Below are 20520 nucleotides of genomic sequence, written 5' to 3' on the forward strand. Positions count from 1 at the left end.
CTGGAGAAAAAAGGAGGCTGAGGGGAGACCTTCTCACTCTCTACAGCTACCTGAACGGAGGGTGTAGTGAGGTGGGGGTCAGTCTCTTCTTCTAAGCAACAGGTGATAGGACAAGAGGAAACGGCCTCAAGCTGTGCCGGGGGAGGTTTAGACTGGATATTAGGAAAAATTTATACACTGAAAGGGTTATTAAGCATTGGAACAGGCTGCCCAGGGAAGTGGTTGAGTCGCCGTCCCTGAAGGTATTTAAAAGATGGGCAGACATAGAGCTCAGAGATATGTTTTAGTGATGTTCTTTGTCAAAGTTAGGTTGATGGTTGGACTCGATGATCTGAAAGGTCCCTTCCAACCCGGGCAATTCTATGATTCTAACTTCTGTAACTCACTTTTAAAAACTCAGTAACATAGTCTATGAATCTGGAATCATGTTACAGTGAATGCCATGACAGGTCAGTCTGTATTGCAGCACACAATATTATCAAATTAGACAACACAGTGAAATAATCAAGTTCTTTCAGCCATATGCTTCTTAATGTTGAAGTAGTATGCACTTTATATATTTACAAACAGTAACCTTGAACTCAGTACAAATGCTCTAAACTGATTGTTGCTAGGGCACTGTTGATCAAAACAGTTTATTAAAAAAAAAAACCCACTATTTGACATTTATATACTGAAGCGGCCAATAAAAAGCTTTGGGTAGATATACTCAGAGAACACTACCAATAAAGCCTTTTGTAAATATTACTTTCAAACAAAACCACACTTTTTTTAAACATATATTGAGAAATACAATTTTCGTACTGTTGCTCACAAAGAGACAGTTACTGGAGCCAGTGATTAACAGCAGTAATTACATTCAGGAGCACACAGACATTCACACCCTGGGACATATAAACTGATACAGAGCCACCAAATGCAGACATCCACATCACTGACGTGTCACGTGAAAGGTTTTGCTACCCAATAGGTAAATACTATAGCAAAGCCTTCAAGGAGATTTAGAGACTTTATTACAGCTAGCGAGCTAAAAATAGATGTCTCTCCCACGTGGTCAAACGTGTTTAAGAAACAAAGACATATTCAAAGACTTTTTAGTTTGAGTTTTCCCAAACTGCTTTTCAATACTCTCTAAATGTCACATCACTCATTGCTTACATCCTAATGACCGTCTACACACATAAATAACTGCTCTTTTCTTGGCTGTTCATGTTCTACCTTCTGTGTAACTCTTAGTTTTAGATTTTATGGACATAACTACAACTGCATACGAGTTCTATCTTACGGGCACTACAAGGACATTCAGGTACTTCTGTTGCATGCAGCCCAGTGCCTAGGAAGGTACCCTAGGCCAAGCTATGTCAAGTGTCCTAACAGCCAGATGGAAAAATGCCTCCTACCACTCTGGTAATCTGACAAAGTCCACATTTTTGCAGGCTGTGCCTCTCCCTGAAATGCACTTGTATAGCTGTTCTACCCAGACAGCACCCTTTCCCCTCCTCTTTCTCCTGAAATGTATTTATGAGCCCAATTTACATGTTGGTGGTCGAGTGTGTGGTAGAGAAGTTCTCCATGCGTATTCTGACCAGTTTCTCAGTGGGAACTGGCCGCAGGAAGAACTTGCAGGTAAAGACTTGCCGGCAGGCCTTGCGGAAGTTTTCCGAGAGGAAAGCGTAAATGATGGGGTTGATGCAAGAGTTCCCGTAGGCTAAGCAGTGAGAGATGATGCGGAACGTGAAGGAGATGTTGTTCAGGGGAAACTGCCCAAACTCTGCCCACATCGTGATGACGTGGTGTGGCAGCCAGGAGAGCAGGAACACAGCAACCACGAGAAGCACTGTCTGCGCTGTCTGCAAAAGACAAGGTCACGTGTTAAATGGTTGTAGTGATCAAGTCTTGTGGTATGAGTTTGCCTTCCTCTGTCAGTAGTGAAGGCAGCATAACACAGGCAACACTGATGACTGCCGTGTGGGCAAGTGATGACACTATGAAAAAGGAAATAAGAATTGCCTGGTTTTGGCTCAAGTAAATAACTCCATGGGCAATGGAGATAGTGCCCATAAAACCTCCAACAATACAGAGACTGCAACGGTAATGCTAACTAAGTTACGTGTAAGAGTGGAAATAATATTGCCTAACATTTGGAGGCTGAGGAACATTAAGCATTAAGGCTATTGAAAATAACTGCAGGGGAAAACAGTCTGGCTGCAAGGAAACAGGCCACTGAGAGAAGGCTGACCCTGCATGTTTCTGAGGAGAAAGATTAGTCCAGTAGCTTTCCTTTTAGGGGAGAAACCAAGAAAAACAATGCACGGAGGACGATTTTTTATTTATTTATTTTTTAGACATACAGTGCTCTTTGGTTACAAATATTCCTAGCTAGACTATTACCTGAGGGAGTGCCAGTGGGCTCGCAGCCTGTGCGCTGGCTGGGTTAGGGGCGTGTCCCTGCAGCCCTTGCGCTCTAGTTAGGCTGGCCAGCCACCACTGCAAGCTGTCATTTGTAAGCCCCAAAGCTTGACCTGAGGTAAAATTTTCCTGAAAACTGTGTTTTTTGAAGTCACCATCCAAAATGAAGGTTAACACGAGGTGAGCTGCTGACTGCAGCTGTGGTAGCCCCACAGCTGTGGCTGGGGAAGGGGAACGAGGGCTGAGGTGGTGCCTTGGGAGGGCTGAGGAACATGGTGGAGCAGTGTGAGGGGGTGGTTGGGTGCTGCCAGGGTGGGAAGGGTGCACAGAGGGCCAGCCTTGACTAAAGGTAGGTGGTATGAGCTGTTTGAGCTATTTTGGTGTGAAACTTAGTAGGCTGTTTCTTTGGGTTTTGTTTCTTTTGTTTCTTTTGTTGAGGGAAATGGTAGCTTAGGGAGAAGGGCTCAGGCTGTGAGGAACCTGGGTGGGGAAAGGACTAACATGAAGACTGGGGGTACGATGACTGTGTTTTGGGGCTGTGAGTCCAGTCTGAAGCAGAGATCTTCACCAGTGTTGGCAAAGTCCCTTGCCCTGTAAATATTGCTGTGAAGATAATGTTTGGAGGACCTGCAGGATACACATACCGAGAAAAAGCTCAGTCTTTATTGAAAAGGTGTTTCCCCCCTTGAACAAAAACTCCTCAACCTAGTATAGTTAAAGGTGTGTGTTACAACAAAACACTCTTTTAAAATTATTTTATTTTATTTTCCTGAGAGTCTTTGCAGAGGATGAAGAATGACTTTTAAAATTAAGCTACAAGCCGCTTCAACTTACTTTCTGTAAGACCCTGAGGGAGAGGGACTTCACCCTTCACGTTTAAGGCGGCTGAGGGTGTTGCTTTTCTCTCGCTTTTTACTTCTAGCACGCTCAGGCTCAGAGATTACTGACTGAGATTGCTTCCTAATGTTTTTGCAGGGCTAATTCCACCTGACTTCAGAAGTTTTCAAAAACACTAATGGTAGTGGAAGGTGAGCATATTTTTACATATTTAATTCCCTCTTTTGTGGGTACTGTAACAGATGCACAGCAGGTGACTTCCCTCCTCTCCCCCACCTGTTTCTCAGCAAAATGTATGCTTTTCGACTGTAGTATTTAGTGTTTCTCTTCTGTATTTTGTCATTGTAGTAAATATAACAATTTGGAAATATGCAGATATTTCCCCTAAGGAGAATTGTTGTACAAGTAGTAGAAAAGTAATGGAGAAAAATGAAGACTTAGGCTTCGTTTCAGTTTAAGGTTTACAGCCTTACTAGTCTAGGTTAACGCTTCTGTCAGTAATTCCCTTGCATGATTTCAAGTGAATAATGTGTAATTACTTTCCTAGAAGAGGGATAATTTTCTAATGAACAAAACCACATTTAATCAGTGGTTATAATGGCTACATCTAGCAGTTGTTTTGTCTGCTAGAGAAGACCTGTAGGATTTTTTATCTCGTTTTGAAGCACTTTATAGCATTCTGTCACTGTACCTGTTATGCTAAAATGCATAAATCGAAGTTATAAAGACTCAGGCTTACATATATCTAACACCAAAATATCTAAGCTGGAATGATTTTATAGGAGAAGGGAAATCTTTTTCTAAGTCCCGCCAAAATACAGCAAATGCAACACCTGCGGCAAAAGCTCTGTATGTTCTCAGATTTTTCTGCAGCCCTGCACAGTTGGCATGACTTGCCAAATTAAGCATATCTCCTAGGCAGTATCTCAGTGGTGGCTCAGGTGGCTGGGTAGAGCTGGTCTCAGGCTCAGGAAGAAGATTTTTTGGATTCCTGTTAAACTGGGAGGGCATTTCATGGGTTGCTTGCTCCTGTCTTGGTATTCTCTCTGTGTTTTGGGTGAGAAGGAAATTGCAGCATGCTTTAGTTAGTATGCTATGGCATATGCTTGGCCTTATTGGAAATGTAACCTGAGGAAAACAAGGAAATTATGAGTACCAGAACTAATGAAGCAAGGGTTCCTAAGGAATTATGTCTTAGATGGGTTCTCTGGTGCTCTGAAAGACAGTAGTGGTACAACCGAAATACTTCTCCTCAGAGCATTTGTAGTCAGGGGCTCTCCAGGTACTTGATAAAGTTTCACTCATCTAAAGTCTACTTTAGTGATGGCTTTTTCCGTCTTCTTGTATCAATGAGTTAGGTGTTATATTCATGAATATATACTGGCTAACAGAAGGCTTCTGTATTGCATGTTTGGGAGATGATGACAGCGTGTTCCAGGGAAGAGCAGAGTGGCATTACTTTGTAGCAGAAAGAATATAAGGTGATTAGATCTCAGTGCGTAACACCTGGGATTGTAGCAATTGGTTGCAGTCCAATACATGAGAACAGTGGAAGACAGGGCTAAAATATTTATAAACAAGTCTTATGTTTGTAACCTGACTTGGTCAAAGGGGTTGGAGATATGGGGTGAAACCGGAGGAAATCTATTTGTTTTCCAGGTTCTTCTGTTTCACTCTAGTAACTGCCCTATAATGCTCTTGATGTTTCCTAAGATTATTTAGAACTTTAAAAGCCTTTGTTTTGGTTTGTGTTCTTTGTTTTTTTTTTTAATGTCAAAATACTTCAAAAGCCACTTGTGTCTCTAAGAAGCTGCTGCACTTATGCATTCAGATATAGTTCTTTATTAAATATGTGGCAATCTAGACAATTTGAGTTGGTTCAGGACCTTAATATTATGCTAACCTTCCTAAGTAACAATATTAAAACCTGCAGAATATGAGGGCACACTAGAATTCTAATTATCGTTTATAACATACACTTAATCTGATCTTATACCTAGAGTGAATCACACTAAAATGTTTAAAGTGTATTCTATTTGCTAGGACAGTAGTAATGTGGGGGAAGGCTAAAAGGTGCTTTACATGGCAACTGCTTTTTCTTCTACTTGTTTAACTCTGCAGAAAAATCATCTGCATTGGTAAAGAGGAGTTTTCTCTATGTTGGACAGGCACCATCTTTAATCTGCTCACATAGGGCCTGCAGCAATGATGTTCTGCAATTAAAACATGATTATTGAAGTGGAAAACTGTGGATATGAAACAAAAGTACCACCTTCACCTGTCTTAGCTACATTAACAAGCCATTTAAATCTGTTAACCTCTCTAGGAAGATGTTATTGTATCAGATCAAGATTGCTGTTCAAATAAGAGAAAACATTTGCCTACGATACAAAGAGGGAAAAAAAAAAGGTGACCTGTTGTCAAATAGGTCTGTCAAGTAAGTTTGTATTAATTTTAAAAGGCAATAACCTGTAGGTTCATCCTGTACCTGGCATGCTTCAGATGCTTCCTTGTTTTGCCTTTTAGAATGCTGTCTGACATAAGAGGTGACAAAGCATGTTCCCATGTGAGTGAACAACTTCAGCTCCCAAACATCCTCAAACTGGCCACACTGGGAAGCAGGTGCTGTCCTTAAAAATATCCTGGTATGATTAGAAGTTGATGGAACTGAAAGACACTGATGTAGTGGCTGACGTAGTGGTCTTATGGGGTCTAGCTTGCCTTTTGTGGGATGATGGGTACTAAAGAAATTATTAATAAATGGGTCCCATCCTTAGCTTTCACCAGCAATAATGCTGCTACTTTTTTACCCTCTATCAATGTTAAGCAGCTTAGCCTTGTTACCGAGGCAACCTTTCATAGCATCCTTCTGCTTAAATTAGGGGACTACAAGCACTGAAATACTCTTTTGATTAAGGGGTATATACCTAGATTCTTTTTTCCTTTCATTGTGAAATAACAAAGTGCACATTTAACATAGGGCTGGGTATTAAAAATGGGTTTGCAGTTGCTATGTATTAGCATAGAGGTGTTTCTGAGGTCCAGCTATTTGGGATTTTGCAGATGGAAAAAATAGACAATGCTACAGCAATAATATACATAATTCATGACCCAATAAACATGTTTTGGAAATGGAACTTTTGTCTGTTTTTTCAAGTTAGGGAATATGTAGTTAAGATAGAGGAAACCGAAACAAAACATTATGTTTGGCTTTTAATATGGTAACTTTGTTGTAGCTAAAACTAATGTTAATATAGAGTGTCAGCAGCTGCAGACTACTGATCAAAATAGCTTGTGTACTGTTTTAGTGGGCTGTGATAATTTGCACAGTTAATGGATTACTGTTGGTCTAGCTGTGCCCACATAATGCTAGCCTTCTGGTTCATCTCTGAAGGTTCCGTGGGTCCATAACACATGCACGATGGCCACTACTGGATTATCTAACTCTCTATTAATACTCCTAGAAGTCTTTCAAGCAACTCCACAAAATAACTTAATGCCTTATTTGTTGCAGAGACAAAGTGTGCTTAAGCTATACAGTGAATCAACAGCATGGTGGGAAATAGAAACTAAAAGAGTCATAAATATCTTTGATTGTCAAATAAGTAGATAACCTTCTCTCTTATTTACCCCTATTATTGTTCCTGCCATGCACAGATTGTCTAGAATTTACTTGCTTATTCTTCTGTTATCTTTATAGGTGATCTTCTCATTTACACTTTCCTGCTTTTCTTTGTCTGTTTTCTCTTTTTTGTTTGTTTGGTTTTTGGTTTGGTTTTTTTTTTTTTTTCCAGCCTTGGACAAGCTATTTCTTCCTTTTAGTCTTCCCCTTCAAAAAGCAACAAGAAATGTGTTTAAAAACCCTTTTGGGAGGAGATGCCTCATTTTGGAGAATGATGAACTCTAGCGTTAAATTGTGTTTGGAGCTGTTGTCCTTGATAAGCTTCTAATGAAGCTGCCTCAACTTGTCAGGCAACTTGTTAAGGGTAAAATTAAGACTGCCCTGTAATGAGTCAAATGCTTCTAGTGTTCCACGGACTGACCTATTTTTGGCAGAACTACCTGATATGTTAGATAATAAACATTCCTGAGATTAAAATATAGAGTGGACAGAGCAGTCTAAAGGTAGAGAGCTTATTGCTTTCCTGATGTAGTCATAGTTTGAGACAGCTAGCTGCATACCTTTTTTCAGAGCTGATCAGACCATCCATTTGTACTGTGTACCTCAGCCACACAGAAACGGAAAAGAACATTCAATCAGGTTTTTATTAAGCTGTACATTCTCGCTAGCTTGATGAAAAACTGGGCTTAATTAGTGAGACAACTGCTGTTTTCTGAATATGGTTTTCATCTCTTTTTTTCTTCTATGATTCTGAAGGAAGAAGCATAAAGAAGCCTATGCCTGTTCTTCCACACTCTCTTATCAGCAAATAACAGCTGACCTTCCCTTTATTACTGCTCTGTGAGAGCAGTGCTGCTTCTTCATACCATACTTCCTCAGCCTTTGTGTGTAGGCCGGGACTTTTCTCTTAACTTCTAATGTAAAGCCTACCTGATGATGCTATTTACTGAGAAATTCTTTTCTGCTGTTTTGCTCATCTCTAACTTGCATCTCCTTTTCCCTAAAGTTTGAGATACGATTGGTGCATGTTTTGATTGCCCCAGACTTGATTTGCGTAAGCTACAGAGTTTCAGACTTGGCTATATATTGTACTTGTACTGCAGTGCAGGCTTGGCAAAAAAAATAGTGACCTGTGGTGCCCTAAGCTTTTGCTTTTAGATACTGCAGGTACGCTGTGTTAGTGCTCAGGAAGGACATGTGGCTTAGCACAATCTACCAGCATATTGCTGGAGGTACTTACCAGCTTCTGAGGAAAACAATTTTTGTCACTTTAGATTCTGGGATCCTCTTTTTTCTGAAGACAGAAATCAGTCAAGAGCATCCCTTTGCTCTGAGTCCCACTTTAAGCCAATGTGCAAAGTGAAAACTGTCAGTTTCTTCTTTCCTGGTGCCAGGTTCTATCCTTTGTTCACAAATTCGACTCCCCCTGATGCATTTGCAAACATCTTTTTGTTTTCTACCCTAGAGTTCTAACAGAAAGGTCCCAAAGCACAATATGATCTCCAGAAACATGGTTATAGCTTAGTGATAAACACACAATGTTTTCAAACAGCTGATTCAAAAAAGACCATACGTATTCTTAACTAACCTAAATGTTGGATAGCAGCTTCCTCTGCTTCAGAGCAAATGCATCTGTTAATTACTTCTGATGCACTTCTCACTGCCTTTGGTCCTATTTATTACACTTGAGTGTAGTACTACTCTTCAGTCATCTGAAAACCATAATTAAATTGTTCTTTTTCATTGTTCTGTTTTTTTTTTTCTTGCAATCAGAGATGGAAGTTGGCTGTCATGAAGAAGAGAAGGGATTGAAACAAATAGATTTCAGTTGTTATCAGTTCATTTTGGTGACTGGCATTGCACACTAAGAGGTGCACTCTTCATTTCTCGACGGCTTACTTGCAGTGTTCTAACTGCTCATCTGCACATCTCTCATTCTGTGATTATGTCACTAATCTCCTCTGTTGATGCCGTTAATACTTAGTCACTTTGTATTCACAAATGCCTATGAGCATTATGATATTCCTATTATCCACTAATTGGTAATGATGCTCTCTATTCCCACTGCCCTAGGCTCTTGTTAGCAAAACAACTTGCAGGATTTCACTTCTGATTAGTATTTGTTTGCTGGATGGATGCCAGGATCTCCCATGCTCCTTTGCTGTACTTACTGTTGTTCAAGTGCCAAGGCCTTGAACATTGTGTTCATTAAGTCTATATGAAAACTTCCATTTGTGTAAACAGAAGCCAAAGAAATAGTTCAGCATATGGGAAAGCAGTTACAGTGCAACTTTTGTGTGTCCCTGCTGGTCAAGATGTTCAGGAATACCTGGCTACCTTGGAGGAATTCTGTATGTTTTACCTTCAAGCTGTTCTATGACCTTCAAAATGCAGTGCTCCACAAAGTGTCCCAAATCAACTTTATTTGCATTGACTTAGCTCTGGGAGCAAGAACAGTTAATTTGCATGTAGGTAAATGTAAGGTGGTGAATATATGAGCTAAGGAAGAAAACAATCAGCTTCATAGAGAGAGATGTGCTTTGAACTGACCATTAAAATTTTGGAATAGGATCTTGGGCTTATAGTTTTGTGAACAGCCTTGTTCTCAAGTATTGCCTAGAAGAGCAGAAATTTTTAAAAATGGTAATAAAATAAGGCAAATAAAATTTTAGGAATTATTAGGAAAGGAATAGAGAACAAAACAAGAGACGCTGCTTTCCCACCAGGTAAGCATGGTTTACCTTTCTATTGTAGCTAAACAATAGAAAAGTGTAGTACTAATTGGTTAACTTAAATTGTCTGTTAATTGGAGCTTTTGCCCTCAAGGTTCCACAACTTCTACTGCCCTTTCAAGGGAGCTTGCAAAATAGCTGTGAAATTCACATCCCCAGAAACATTCTTAAACTCGAAAAAGCATTTCAGACTGTTTAGTTTTCAAGTCTTGTTATTTGTTCTTTAAAGATGTACAGGACAAAACTGAGTAAACATTGAGGAACCCTGGCGTGCTCCAGAGGCCAGTAAGACACCACAGGGTCATTTCATGATCAGAATAGACCATGATTTGCATTAATTTCCATTGTTAAATCATCTTATTTACTGCAAATGTACGTTCAGAGTTCCTAGGGTTGGGCTCTTATGAAACGCTTTTCAACACTGTCAGACAGGGCATTGTTAACTTTCCTTGGGGTCAAATTATAGACTTGCTATACTCTGCATGATGCAGGAAGGAAATAATAGAACTGAAATATACTTTATTTGTGATTCAGAGGTGCACAAGGTTTCATAGTATGTGGTCTTGCTGGCTGGCCTCAAGAAACAGTTATCCAAAACTTCAAAGGGGAATCCTGCAGCATCACATCATCTAAATTTTAAGGTTGGGGAACTTGTGCTGCTAGTATGGCATTAAACAGGGAAACAGACAGTCATGTATCTCTTCTGCAAGCACACTCTTAATTCATCATGCAGAATTTCAGCCTAAGCTTGAAAAAATTCCTAAACTTCTTCTTTGATCTAATGCACAAATATTACATATAAATGGAAAAGCATATTAAATTGAGCATGTCCACCATTGACATGTAGATGGCAAGCATATATAAAAATTTGCAAAGTAGGAATCTGAAATAAAGGTCAAACTCTTTTGATAATGGAATATGAAGTCAGGATACAACAAACTTTGTGCAAGGGAAATTTTTGCAAAGTTTCAAGTGTGTATAAATTGAAAAAGCTGCTGTAGTTTGAACATAATCATGCTATAACTTAAAAGCTTATAAATTGCAACCCATCCACAAAACTCTTTTGTGTGTGATATATGTGCCTGGAAGATTGTATGCCATCTGTAGGATTCTGTTAAAAACAAACTTGTTCTTTTCAGCGAGTGTTTGAACACTGATTTGGAGGGGGCTGCTGTCAGAGCTCTCTGGGTTATTCATAAACCAGGCCCATTCAAACAAAATGTGTTTGTAATTAACTTTACAATCACATACCTAAACATTGCCCACAAATAGGTTGGCCTTAGAAAACAGGGTTCTCCTATCTGACTTTCTAGCCCCTACATAACTTCAAATAACATAAATTTTCAGTACAATACTATGGCAAGCGGGACAATGATAGAGAACAGAAAGATCACAAATAATGGAAGAGAAGGGAAAGGTGACTTTGCAAACACTATGCAGAGAATGAAATTCGCACTGGAACCCCAGGTTTATCGTATGGCAATTTTGTCTGGGAGACAACAGCAGGGTCTTCAGATTCTGCTGAAGTAAATCCTGGCATTTAAGACTTATTTAGAGAAGATGCTTTGTTATACTAGTGTACACTGGGATCTCTTTGACAAGGTGCCCTTGAGGGGAAATTGGGTGGCAGTGCCACTCTTTCAGATGTATGCGTCAGAGCTCCTCTTAATTGTGCAGATAGCTAGAAAACATACAATCATTTTAACTCTTTGTTTTTTTTTTTCTCCATTCTCAGATAACAGACAGTAGGCACCTTTGTCTGCATGTGTAGCTCTGCTTGATCCCTGGGCAGCTGGTGCTCCTCTGCTGAGTGCAGCCGGCGCGCACCAGGTAAGCCTGTACAGAAGTCTGAGCACAGCGCTGCGGGAGCACCCGCTGGAAAACCATGCTGTCTCAGAAAAAAGTGGTAGAGAAAAGAAGCAAGAGAGTTCTTAGAATAACAAATTTCTAGTACTGTAGTTCATTAAGCTTTGTTTCTGTGGGTTAGATTTATTTAAAAAAAAAACTTATTTTTTTTTTAAAGGCATTAATACAGATTACTGTTACAATATGATCTTTAAAGGGAGAGGTTGAGCTACATTACCAAATCTCTGGGCCCCAGTATACTTCATATACTCAGATTCAGTTAAATCCAGTATTATTTTGCGTTCTTTGCTACAACAATGCAACTAGGAAAGTCAGGCACATACTTGCCTAACACTGTGACTGTTCATTTGGCTATTCTTTCATATCTCTTTAGAAATTGTCACAGGTCTGCACGTAGCAGTCTCTCTCACTTGTTCTGTAAATGTTGGCCTTATGCAGATTCACATGTTGTTTCGACATTCATAGGTACTAATAACAGATAAAATACTGGCTCCTTTCTGGTGGCTTGAATTTGGATTTGTCGCTGTAATACTTCCTTACTGCATGCATTTCTGTGTTCTGTGTCTCAAACTATGTGAATTAGGATGATGTCTCTTCTGCCTGTTATCAGTGTTTACAGGATTTAGGGCTGGAGGGATGGGAATGGTATTATACTAAGACTCTAACAAGATCAAAGAAAGCTATAGATCCAGAAATAAGTCATGACACTTTTCTTACCTGATATTACTGGTGTTTAGAAGCAGCCTCTAATGGAGAATAATAGCAATATGTTTTCAGCCAGCACGTGGAATGCTGTTTATGAGAAGTCCCTTCCCTAAGCTGTATGGCATTTGCTTTGTTTCTTAAATATGTTTTGTCTTGGAAGTGTTCTATCTTGAGGAGTCTGTATAGCACAAAGCAAAAGAGATAGCGTAGTTTCTGGAATTCTGAAAGGCAAGACAAACTGTTTGCAGTGGTAATGCAGGCAATCATTTCACTGCACTGGGAAATTGTGTTCAACAAGGACTCTGAGTCCACAATTTGATTCTTTTGAGACCTTTACTCAATATGTAGCCCAGATGAATGTAGTGAGATCTCAACAGATAGCTGTTTGCAAAATTTACTACTTATCTGTTTAAAAAAATAAACAAAACCAAAAAAACCCCAAACCCACAAACCAAACAGACAAAAAATCAGGAAAAAACCCAAACAGAGCAAATCCTCTTCCCTTAGGGATGGGAGGAGGATAATAGCTCAAGTGTCCCTCTTTCTTGAAATTATAGGAATGAAATAGGAACTGAGTGGTCATAGTTCCAGACTGTACTCTTTTGTACCAGTGTGACACTTGGTTTTCAAAGATACATTTGCGGTCAAGATACATACTGTACGTTAACAGATGTGAATCAGGTAATGTTATCACCTCATATTGGAAGACTTTGTTGTTATGTTACACTTTCTTTTGATAGATCGAGGCAATTAGGGTTTAGCCACTGAAGTCACACACGTATTTCAGAACAAGCTAGATGCCAAATTAACCTTTCAAATGTGGAGCAAGATTCATTTGTCAAACATCTTCACGCAAAATAAGCAAAAGCTGTTCACTTAATCTCTGATGAAGTTTATGAATTAAAACCAAACAAAACTACTTGTCACTAATAGACCAATTAAGTACATATGAAGGAAGCTAATTTAACAGAACTGACACACACATACGAATTTCCTATTAGGCTCTAATGTGAAGTGTTCTTGAGAAGATCTGCTTGAAAAGATTGATACTCAATATGTTTCAAGTATACTTTGAAAGCACATGAAGGAATTGAGGGTGTCTGCAACCTACCCAAGAAAGACTCTTTATAAAAAGTGCTAACAGAAGTGGTTGAAACAAAAAAATACTTTAAAAAGGTACGCTAAAGATGCTGTTTGGCCTGCAGAAAGGCTAGATGAGCAATTTCTACACAGAAAGTGATGGAAGGAGACAAACTGTGGAAGATGGTGTGTGTGTAGAGAGGAATGTATTTGATTTTTTTTTTCATTCATCTGAAAGGATCGCCTATTTAATTAGGCCTAACTGTGCCAAGTAGAACAAGAATTGCTGCCAGGCATTCCAGAATTATGGATGGGGGAATACTTAAGGGGAGGTAGGAAGAAGTGTTGTAACATTAGCCTGTTTGAACAGGTGAAGTCAAAGGTATTTTTTTTTTTTTTTAAGATTGGTCTGCTCAACCATATCTAATCAGGAAACCCAAAGCAGGAGAAACTGTAGAGCTGTTTTTTCATCTAACTCTACAGGTCAAATGTGAAAAAAATACAAATGGATACATTTGAAAAAACTAGTGTCATAAATGAAATTTGGTAACTTACCGCTTTACAGGAAAATGTCAGCAGAAATTTTCAGCTGTTGGTAGCTTTCTCTTCAAACGTAGAAAAGAAATGGATAGTGTGCCTTTCATATGATCTTAAAGGTCTTTTCCAACCTAAATGATTCTATGATTCTATATATAGGTAAGGAAAGACAGAAGGGGGAATTTAAACCAACCAAACTGTTTAGGGATTTGTTGTTTAGGGCTTTGTGGTGTTGGTATAGGTTGAGACCTAGAGCAACTTTTCAAACTTGTAAAGTCATGAAATTATTCTGTACAAAATGACAGTGCTTCTTAGCATTTTATTTGCTGTATTTTGCACAAACAACAGATTTTTGGTTGCTTTTTGTCATGGTAGTTGTTAAGCACGCAAGACTCTGATTATGCTTTCTTGTAGTTTGCACTATCTGCCCAGGAATAATACTCTTGGTTTTCAAATCTTAATCTGCGGCAGCATCAGTGTTCAACAGAAAGTCAGTAGGCAAAATTAGACATGGTGTTCTTCAACATAGTCTGGTTCATCTAGGTCTGGTGATGTTCCTGCAGTAGGCAATACATAGCAGCTAATTCTTGCATAATTTATTGCCTGAGAAAAGGTGATTAAAGGAATGTTTATCAGAACCCACTTGAAATTAGATGAGCTGGACTGATAACACTAGTCTCAATAAGGTTCAGGAACAAGCGATGGAAAAAAAAGTGGTGTTTGTGAGGCTCTATGTGAGATGGTGTTTGTGAGGCTTGCTTTGTGAACTCAGCAACTGAACACAGAAAATATGATCAAAAACACTAAGGGGAAAGGGAAAGTAACTCCCATCAAGGAAATATTGTGTGGTGTATTATAACTTCTACAGTTGCCTTATGTATTGTGAGATAATATTGCAAATACCAGCTGAGTTTTATCCTTACAGGCTGTGTAGGTGCAAGACCAATTATGGATTGATACTCGTAAGTATATTGCCAACAAAACTGAGTGTATGTTAGCAAATGTAATGAAGGAGTAGAAACTAAATATAATCTAGAGTTAAATTTGGTTACGATTCAGGGCATAAAGAACTGGCAAAATCTCTGTAACAACTCTAAATCAACGAGAAGCATCACAGACCAGACCATTAAAACCATAGCACAATATTGCAGAGAATACACCTGAAAGATAATATTATTTTTGTATTTAAACCCCTTCAGTTTTGTTTCAGATTGTACCATACATGCTAAATTGCACCGCTAACCTACTAGACTACCTCTGCTTTTTCCTGAATAAGTTGATCATGAAGTCATCTATGTTGATGAAAACTGTACATTTTTCTGTGATACCTTAGTTGTATGCAAAACATTAACTTAAGAAGATTGGTTTCTTTCTGAGATGAGGAATAGATGGCTATGTTATGTTTAGGGATATACCTCTCTTTCTCCATTACAGTAAGTCTCTTTGGCAAAAGAAAAACCAATAGAGGTACTGGTTACAGTTATTATGAGATATAGCTGCAGCATGCTGAAAATCTAGTATCTTGAATTCTTCATCTTGTGAGTGATCTAGATTTACAGGGGGGGTCCTGTAATGCTAGTGAGTAAATCACTGGATGCAACTTATCATGCCCAGAAATGATTCTGTGTTTCAAAACATCTGTAGCTTGTTGCAGCTGTGTTAGCAATGTCTGTCTCTCTTTTTTTTTTTTTTTTCTGGAGTCACGTAAAAGCTTTGATTTCTGTGTCTTGCACCCTTTTCAATCAAATGGCCATGTTTGCTGTAATGACCCTCTTTTTTTTTTTTTTGTCATAGACAGCAAAGTGGCAACATCTTGTAGGGCTGCTCTAACGTGGCAGGCAGCCACTGAAACTGGCCAGTGTGTTGGCTGAGAGCAAATCAAAGCATTCCCTAGTCATCTCCACTGGCTGTCATCTCTGCTTGGAGGTGCATGCACTGCTCAGTTGGGTTGTACAGTTGCTGTGCCACTGGCACAGGCTGTGACCTGAGTGTCATGTCAGCAGCTAATGATAGTACTCCATTACTTCCTGTCTTTGACTAGCCAGATAGTCTACAGTTTTGCTTATTGCTGCATGCTCAACAATTATAACATTTCTGACTGAAATAGCATTTTACCCTTTCACATCAGGTAAATCTGATGTTGCATCACTGAAGTCAGTGAGTTTTGCTACCTGAAAATTTCCATTAATTATGGCTTATTCACTGTAAGATTCTTAAACAGAAGAAAATAAATTCTATCCTTAGTGTTTTTCTCAGTGAATACTTGCAATTCTGCTTATTTCCTGCAGCATGAGACAAGGATAACCCTGTCCTTTGGCTTGCGAAGGGATCAAACCAGGACCTGAATTCATGTACTTAGATGCAAACCTTAAGAAAGATCTTAAATGCAAACCGCAGCAAATCAGAAGTGCTTTAGTTTCAGGGTTCTTCATGTATTTTCCTTTTAGCTTGCTGAGGTGTACTCAAAAGACCCACATTTTTATAGTCTGAGTATCTTACTGGGTGCCAATGTAAAAAGATAGTATTTGTGGGATTCTATTATAGCACAATAAATCAAAAGGCAGTCCAGCAGGCCTGTATATAGAGGTCAATATAACATTTCAATAATGGCATCAGTATGTACTGTGTATAACAAACTGTCAACATGAATTCTGAACACGAGCTGAAAGACTAATACACGAATGCACTTCAGTATGTGGATGGAGCTGGAAAAGGCTATTGGTTATTTTAGAAACCTGACATAACTACTATATTATAGTCAGTATACACATTAAACCAAAGATATTTACCTTCTTCTTTGATCTCTCTGACTTCTTGGAGATGTTCTTTACTTTCGTATGGAGATGGTATAAAACCTTAGTGGGGGGAAAAAGGAGCAATATATTCAATGGGAAATTTAATTGTGTATATTAGTATTTGAACTTTTCATACATGCAACAAAAATTAAAATAATTGTTTTAGCATGACTTCAACCAAAGTTTAATTTGACACTTTGAGACTTCTAATTCTAAGCCCTCCACAGTTCTTTCTCTTTCAAGAAACAAGGTTTGGAAAAAGCACTAAAACTGCTACAGTTCCAGAAGGTGTAATTCAGCAAATATTAAGAGCTCAGCTGGCACTATGCTGAAATCCACAGGACTCTTTCCATGGATTTGAATCTTAGATTGTGCCTCAGGTTATCTCCACTTATTCTCTAGATTGATTATATACAAAAGCAGAGAGCAGGCTGCCAGCACTGTACCCTAGTGTGACTGTCCTGCCGCTCCTGAACGCAGCACTAACAAATGGGGCAGTTGGAGTGGGCTCTCCTTTCAGAGGGAGAGTCACAAGAAATGTTAGAGCACTGTAGGGAAATTCTCAGTTAACATCCAGATCAAGCTTTTGAAACCTGATTACAGCATGGCAGTAACCTGGCAATGTTTATACTTTGGCGCTAACAGACTAAACTTTCTAAAGCAATTAATGAACAAAACCCTGCCTCTATTAAATGCGGCTCACCTTCCAGTTGCTGCTGTCTCACCTAGGGCAGTGAGGGGACAAACAGCAAGAGCTACAGGGTAGGAGTTAAGAGCTCTAGTGGCTTTTTCCTCTTGTGACAAGCAAGGCCCGAGGGCTTAGGGATTACATCTAAGTGCATTGTCCCATCCTTAGCCCTGTTGACAGCAGAACAGATTAGTATTGAAAGTAATGTATTTTTGATTAAACAAACATAAACTTAAATTCCAGGAAAACATTTTTTTCCAAGCGGGTAGACCTGCAACTGACTAATGTCAAGGAAGTCCAGTCCCTGCACAATAGGGTATTAATTCAAAATTCACAGAAAACTTATTCTGCATGCTAACACAGCTCATAGACTTACTATCAGTCTTAAATGTGCTAAAGATCAGTAAGGGGAAACCAAAAACTTCAGTGATAGCAATCCACAAGAAGAAAGGAAGTGATTTCTTGCTGAATAACACACTGATTCTAAGATCTCTTTTTGCAAGTCTTTGCAAGACAGTGTCTGAGCTTTGTGTCAAAAAAAAAAAAGAAAGAAATCGAGGTGATTTCTTTAATACTGTTTCTGTACACTCTCTGCATAGTTTCTCCCTCCATGGGTTTTTCCTCTTGCTAGGAGCAAACATTTATTATCAAGAGAAAACAAACTGAAAAATAGGAAAATCATCAAGAATCTTTAGGGGATTTGGGTGCCAGGCTAGGCATCAACTTAACAGTTGTAATCCTTTTTGTGGGTTGGTGTAATTTCATTCTCTGTTCTCATTCCCTCCCCCTGATTCAGAGAAGTATTCTATACCAGGAGAGACTATGGAAAGGATTGGATCTATTACTTGTTCCCTGGGCAGCTTGAGTGTACACATCCAAGCCACCAAGAGTCTGGGAGTGATCTTTTCCTCCATTTAAACATTACTTGCATCCCTCTCACCCACCTTGGCATAGCAGCAGGTGATGAGCACCAGGGGCAGGAGGTATCCCACCAGCAGGATGGTAATCTTGTACATCTGCTTGGCTGTTGAACCATCTGCCCAGTGCTCCCAGCAGAAGGAGCTGTTGGGTGCTTGCTGATGACCACTCATGAGGGCCTGGTGCTGGGCTACAGGGATGGCAATGAGTAGAGACAGCAGCCAAATGACACCTACGCCGAGGGCAGCGTTGCGCTTGCTGCGGATGCAGGATGAACGCTTGGCATGGACCACAGCAATGTATCTGTCCACAGACATAGCCACCAGAGTAAAGATGCTGACCAGCATTGTTGCCATGGCCAAGTAGTGAACCCATTTGCAAAAGAAGGCACCAAAGATCCACTCTGGCAGGGAGTAGATGGTGGCCTGGAAGGGAACGCAGAAGAGCAGAAAGGAGAAGTCTGCAACGCTCAAGTTCAGGATGAAGATATTGGTAGCACTGCGTGATGGGCGTCCCCCAGGCCGGAGGCGCCCCAAAACAACCAACACCAATGTGTTTCCCACCATTCCCAGGAGGAAAATCAAGCCAAAAAGCACCGGTACAATCACCACCTCTGGGCCACCCCTGGTTGCTCCTGACCAGCATGTTGGAGCCCGTGTTTGGTTAGTCTCAGGGCTGCACTTGCTGGTGTTGGCTCCGAGGGAAAGCACAAAGTTGTCTTCCTGCTCCTCCATGGAGCCAGGCTGCTTGGAAGGCAGGGAGCCGTCGCTGTAGCCCTGACTGCTATCGGGCAGGTCTATGTTTGTTAGTGGGGGACAGAGGCAGAATGCTTGGGTTTTCCAGTCCTCTGTGTCTTTCCTTTTGGGAGCAATTGTCTTCAGATGATTCTTCCAAGTTCTGTCTATCTCTGGTGCAGATTCTTCTATGAACTGGCAAAAAAGGAGCTTGAAGAATTTTCTCATCCGGGAGGCAACTGCAGGCTTGGCAGTTGCTACTGGAGAAGCTCTCGTGGCAGAGGAGAAGTCCGTGCCAGAAGGACTGAGGCTGAAGCTGTCCTGGGAGCTAGGAGCAGAGGCAAAGCGGCTGCAGCTCAGCTTCCTCACGCCCCTCCTCTTCTGCTTCCCTCCCACACCAGTCCCTGGAGCCGTGGCTGTCATACCTGCTCTCCCAGCTCCACTCGGAGCTGTGTCAGTGAAAACAAATGCTGTCTGTGACATGAGCCCTTCAGAAAATAACCCCTGATCAGCTCTGCCCCCATACATTACTACTCACGAGGAGGGGAAGAACAGAGCAAAAGCAAGCTCTCATGCAAAAAGATGGGATAAGCAGCAGCTGCTGAGCAATAGTGTGTGTACTTCTGTGAGGAGCAGCATTGTAACTGGCTGCACGAGGAGGAAAAAGGCTAAAATATGTTTTTTATCAACAGAGCAGATTTTTTTTTGTTTCAGAGTCTTTAATGTGCTCACATTAGAGCATAAAGCAATCTGAATAGTTGTGTTTTCAGCACAAAGAACTGAGAGAGCTTTAGATTCAGTAGCTGGCGCCTGCCACTTCTTGGATATCTGCCCAAATTCCTTAGTGCCTGAATATTCATAGATCTTTTTGGTCCAGCTGTAAAGAAGTTTCAGGTTCAGCCCAGTAGCGTCAAGAGCATCTGCACTGGAAAGGGAAAGGTTCAGTCTTGGTAGCTGTGAGCAGCTGTAACGTTACCTGCAAGGGAACAGAGATATGGATTTAAAAAAAAGAATTCTTAAGGATTAATGGCTTAGTTATTGGGTTTTTGATGCTTACTTATAGGAACAGCATGTGTGTTTTTGAAGACACTAAGTAACTTGTTTTTAATGGTCTGTTCCCTCATATTTCTTAAGGGATTCTGTGAACTCTACAGGCAGTAAGGGGAGGAAACAAAGTTGAGGTAAACATTAACAGTACCTGCCCACAGTGATTTATGCATGCAGGACAGCTTCTTGCGTAGAACAGTACACATCTTGATTTTCAGTGGTGATAAGACTAGGCGCTTGGTCACTTGGCAACACTGGCTCCCGTGGATGTCGGGGTTAGACTGGAGGGAGCTCCCGGGGTTAGACTGGAGGGAGCTCCCGGGGTTAGACTGGAGGGAGCCCCTTAATTTTTGAAACAGAGTTCTGTGACTGAGAATTGCCCTGCCTTGTGACTTGTGTCTAAGCTCTTGTTGAGAGAGGTGATAGCGCTGCCTTCCTTAGCCTGCTCTGATATACTTGCTTAAAATCTGTAATGAAGCTAGATTCCTACTTTCCCCCCATAGTTTTGAGGCTAGTTTTGGGGTGAGGTGAGAAGTGGTCAGGAGAGTGA

The 20520-nt window shown here is 40.3% G+C and overlaps 1 protein-coding gene across 1 annotated transcript; it reads right to left on the reverse strand.

The window, feature by feature from the left end:
- Positions 1–766: 766 nt before the first annotated feature.
- On the reverse strand, positions 767–19074 carry LOC134514508 (galanin receptor type 1-like). Its single transcript, XM_063332416.1, has 3 exons — positions 18216–19074; positions 16578–16643; positions 767–1850 (listed from the first exon to the last, which is right to left on the reverse strand). Exons 1-3 carry the CDS (start codon positions 18921–18923, stop codon positions 1533–1535), a joined length of 1092 nt encoding a protein of 363 aa, XP_063188486.1. The 5' UTR covers positions 18924–19074; the 3' UTR covers positions 767–1532.
- Between the last annotated feature and the right edge of the window lie 1446 nt (positions 19075–20520).

Source organism: Chroicocephalus ridibundus, chromosome 4 (assembly GCF_963924245.1).
Source record: "Chroicocephalus ridibundus chromosome 4, bChrRid1.1, whole genome shotgun sequence".
Lineage (NCBI taxonomy): Eukaryota > Metazoa > Chordata > Aves > Charadriiformes > Laridae > Chroicocephalus > Chroicocephalus ridibundus.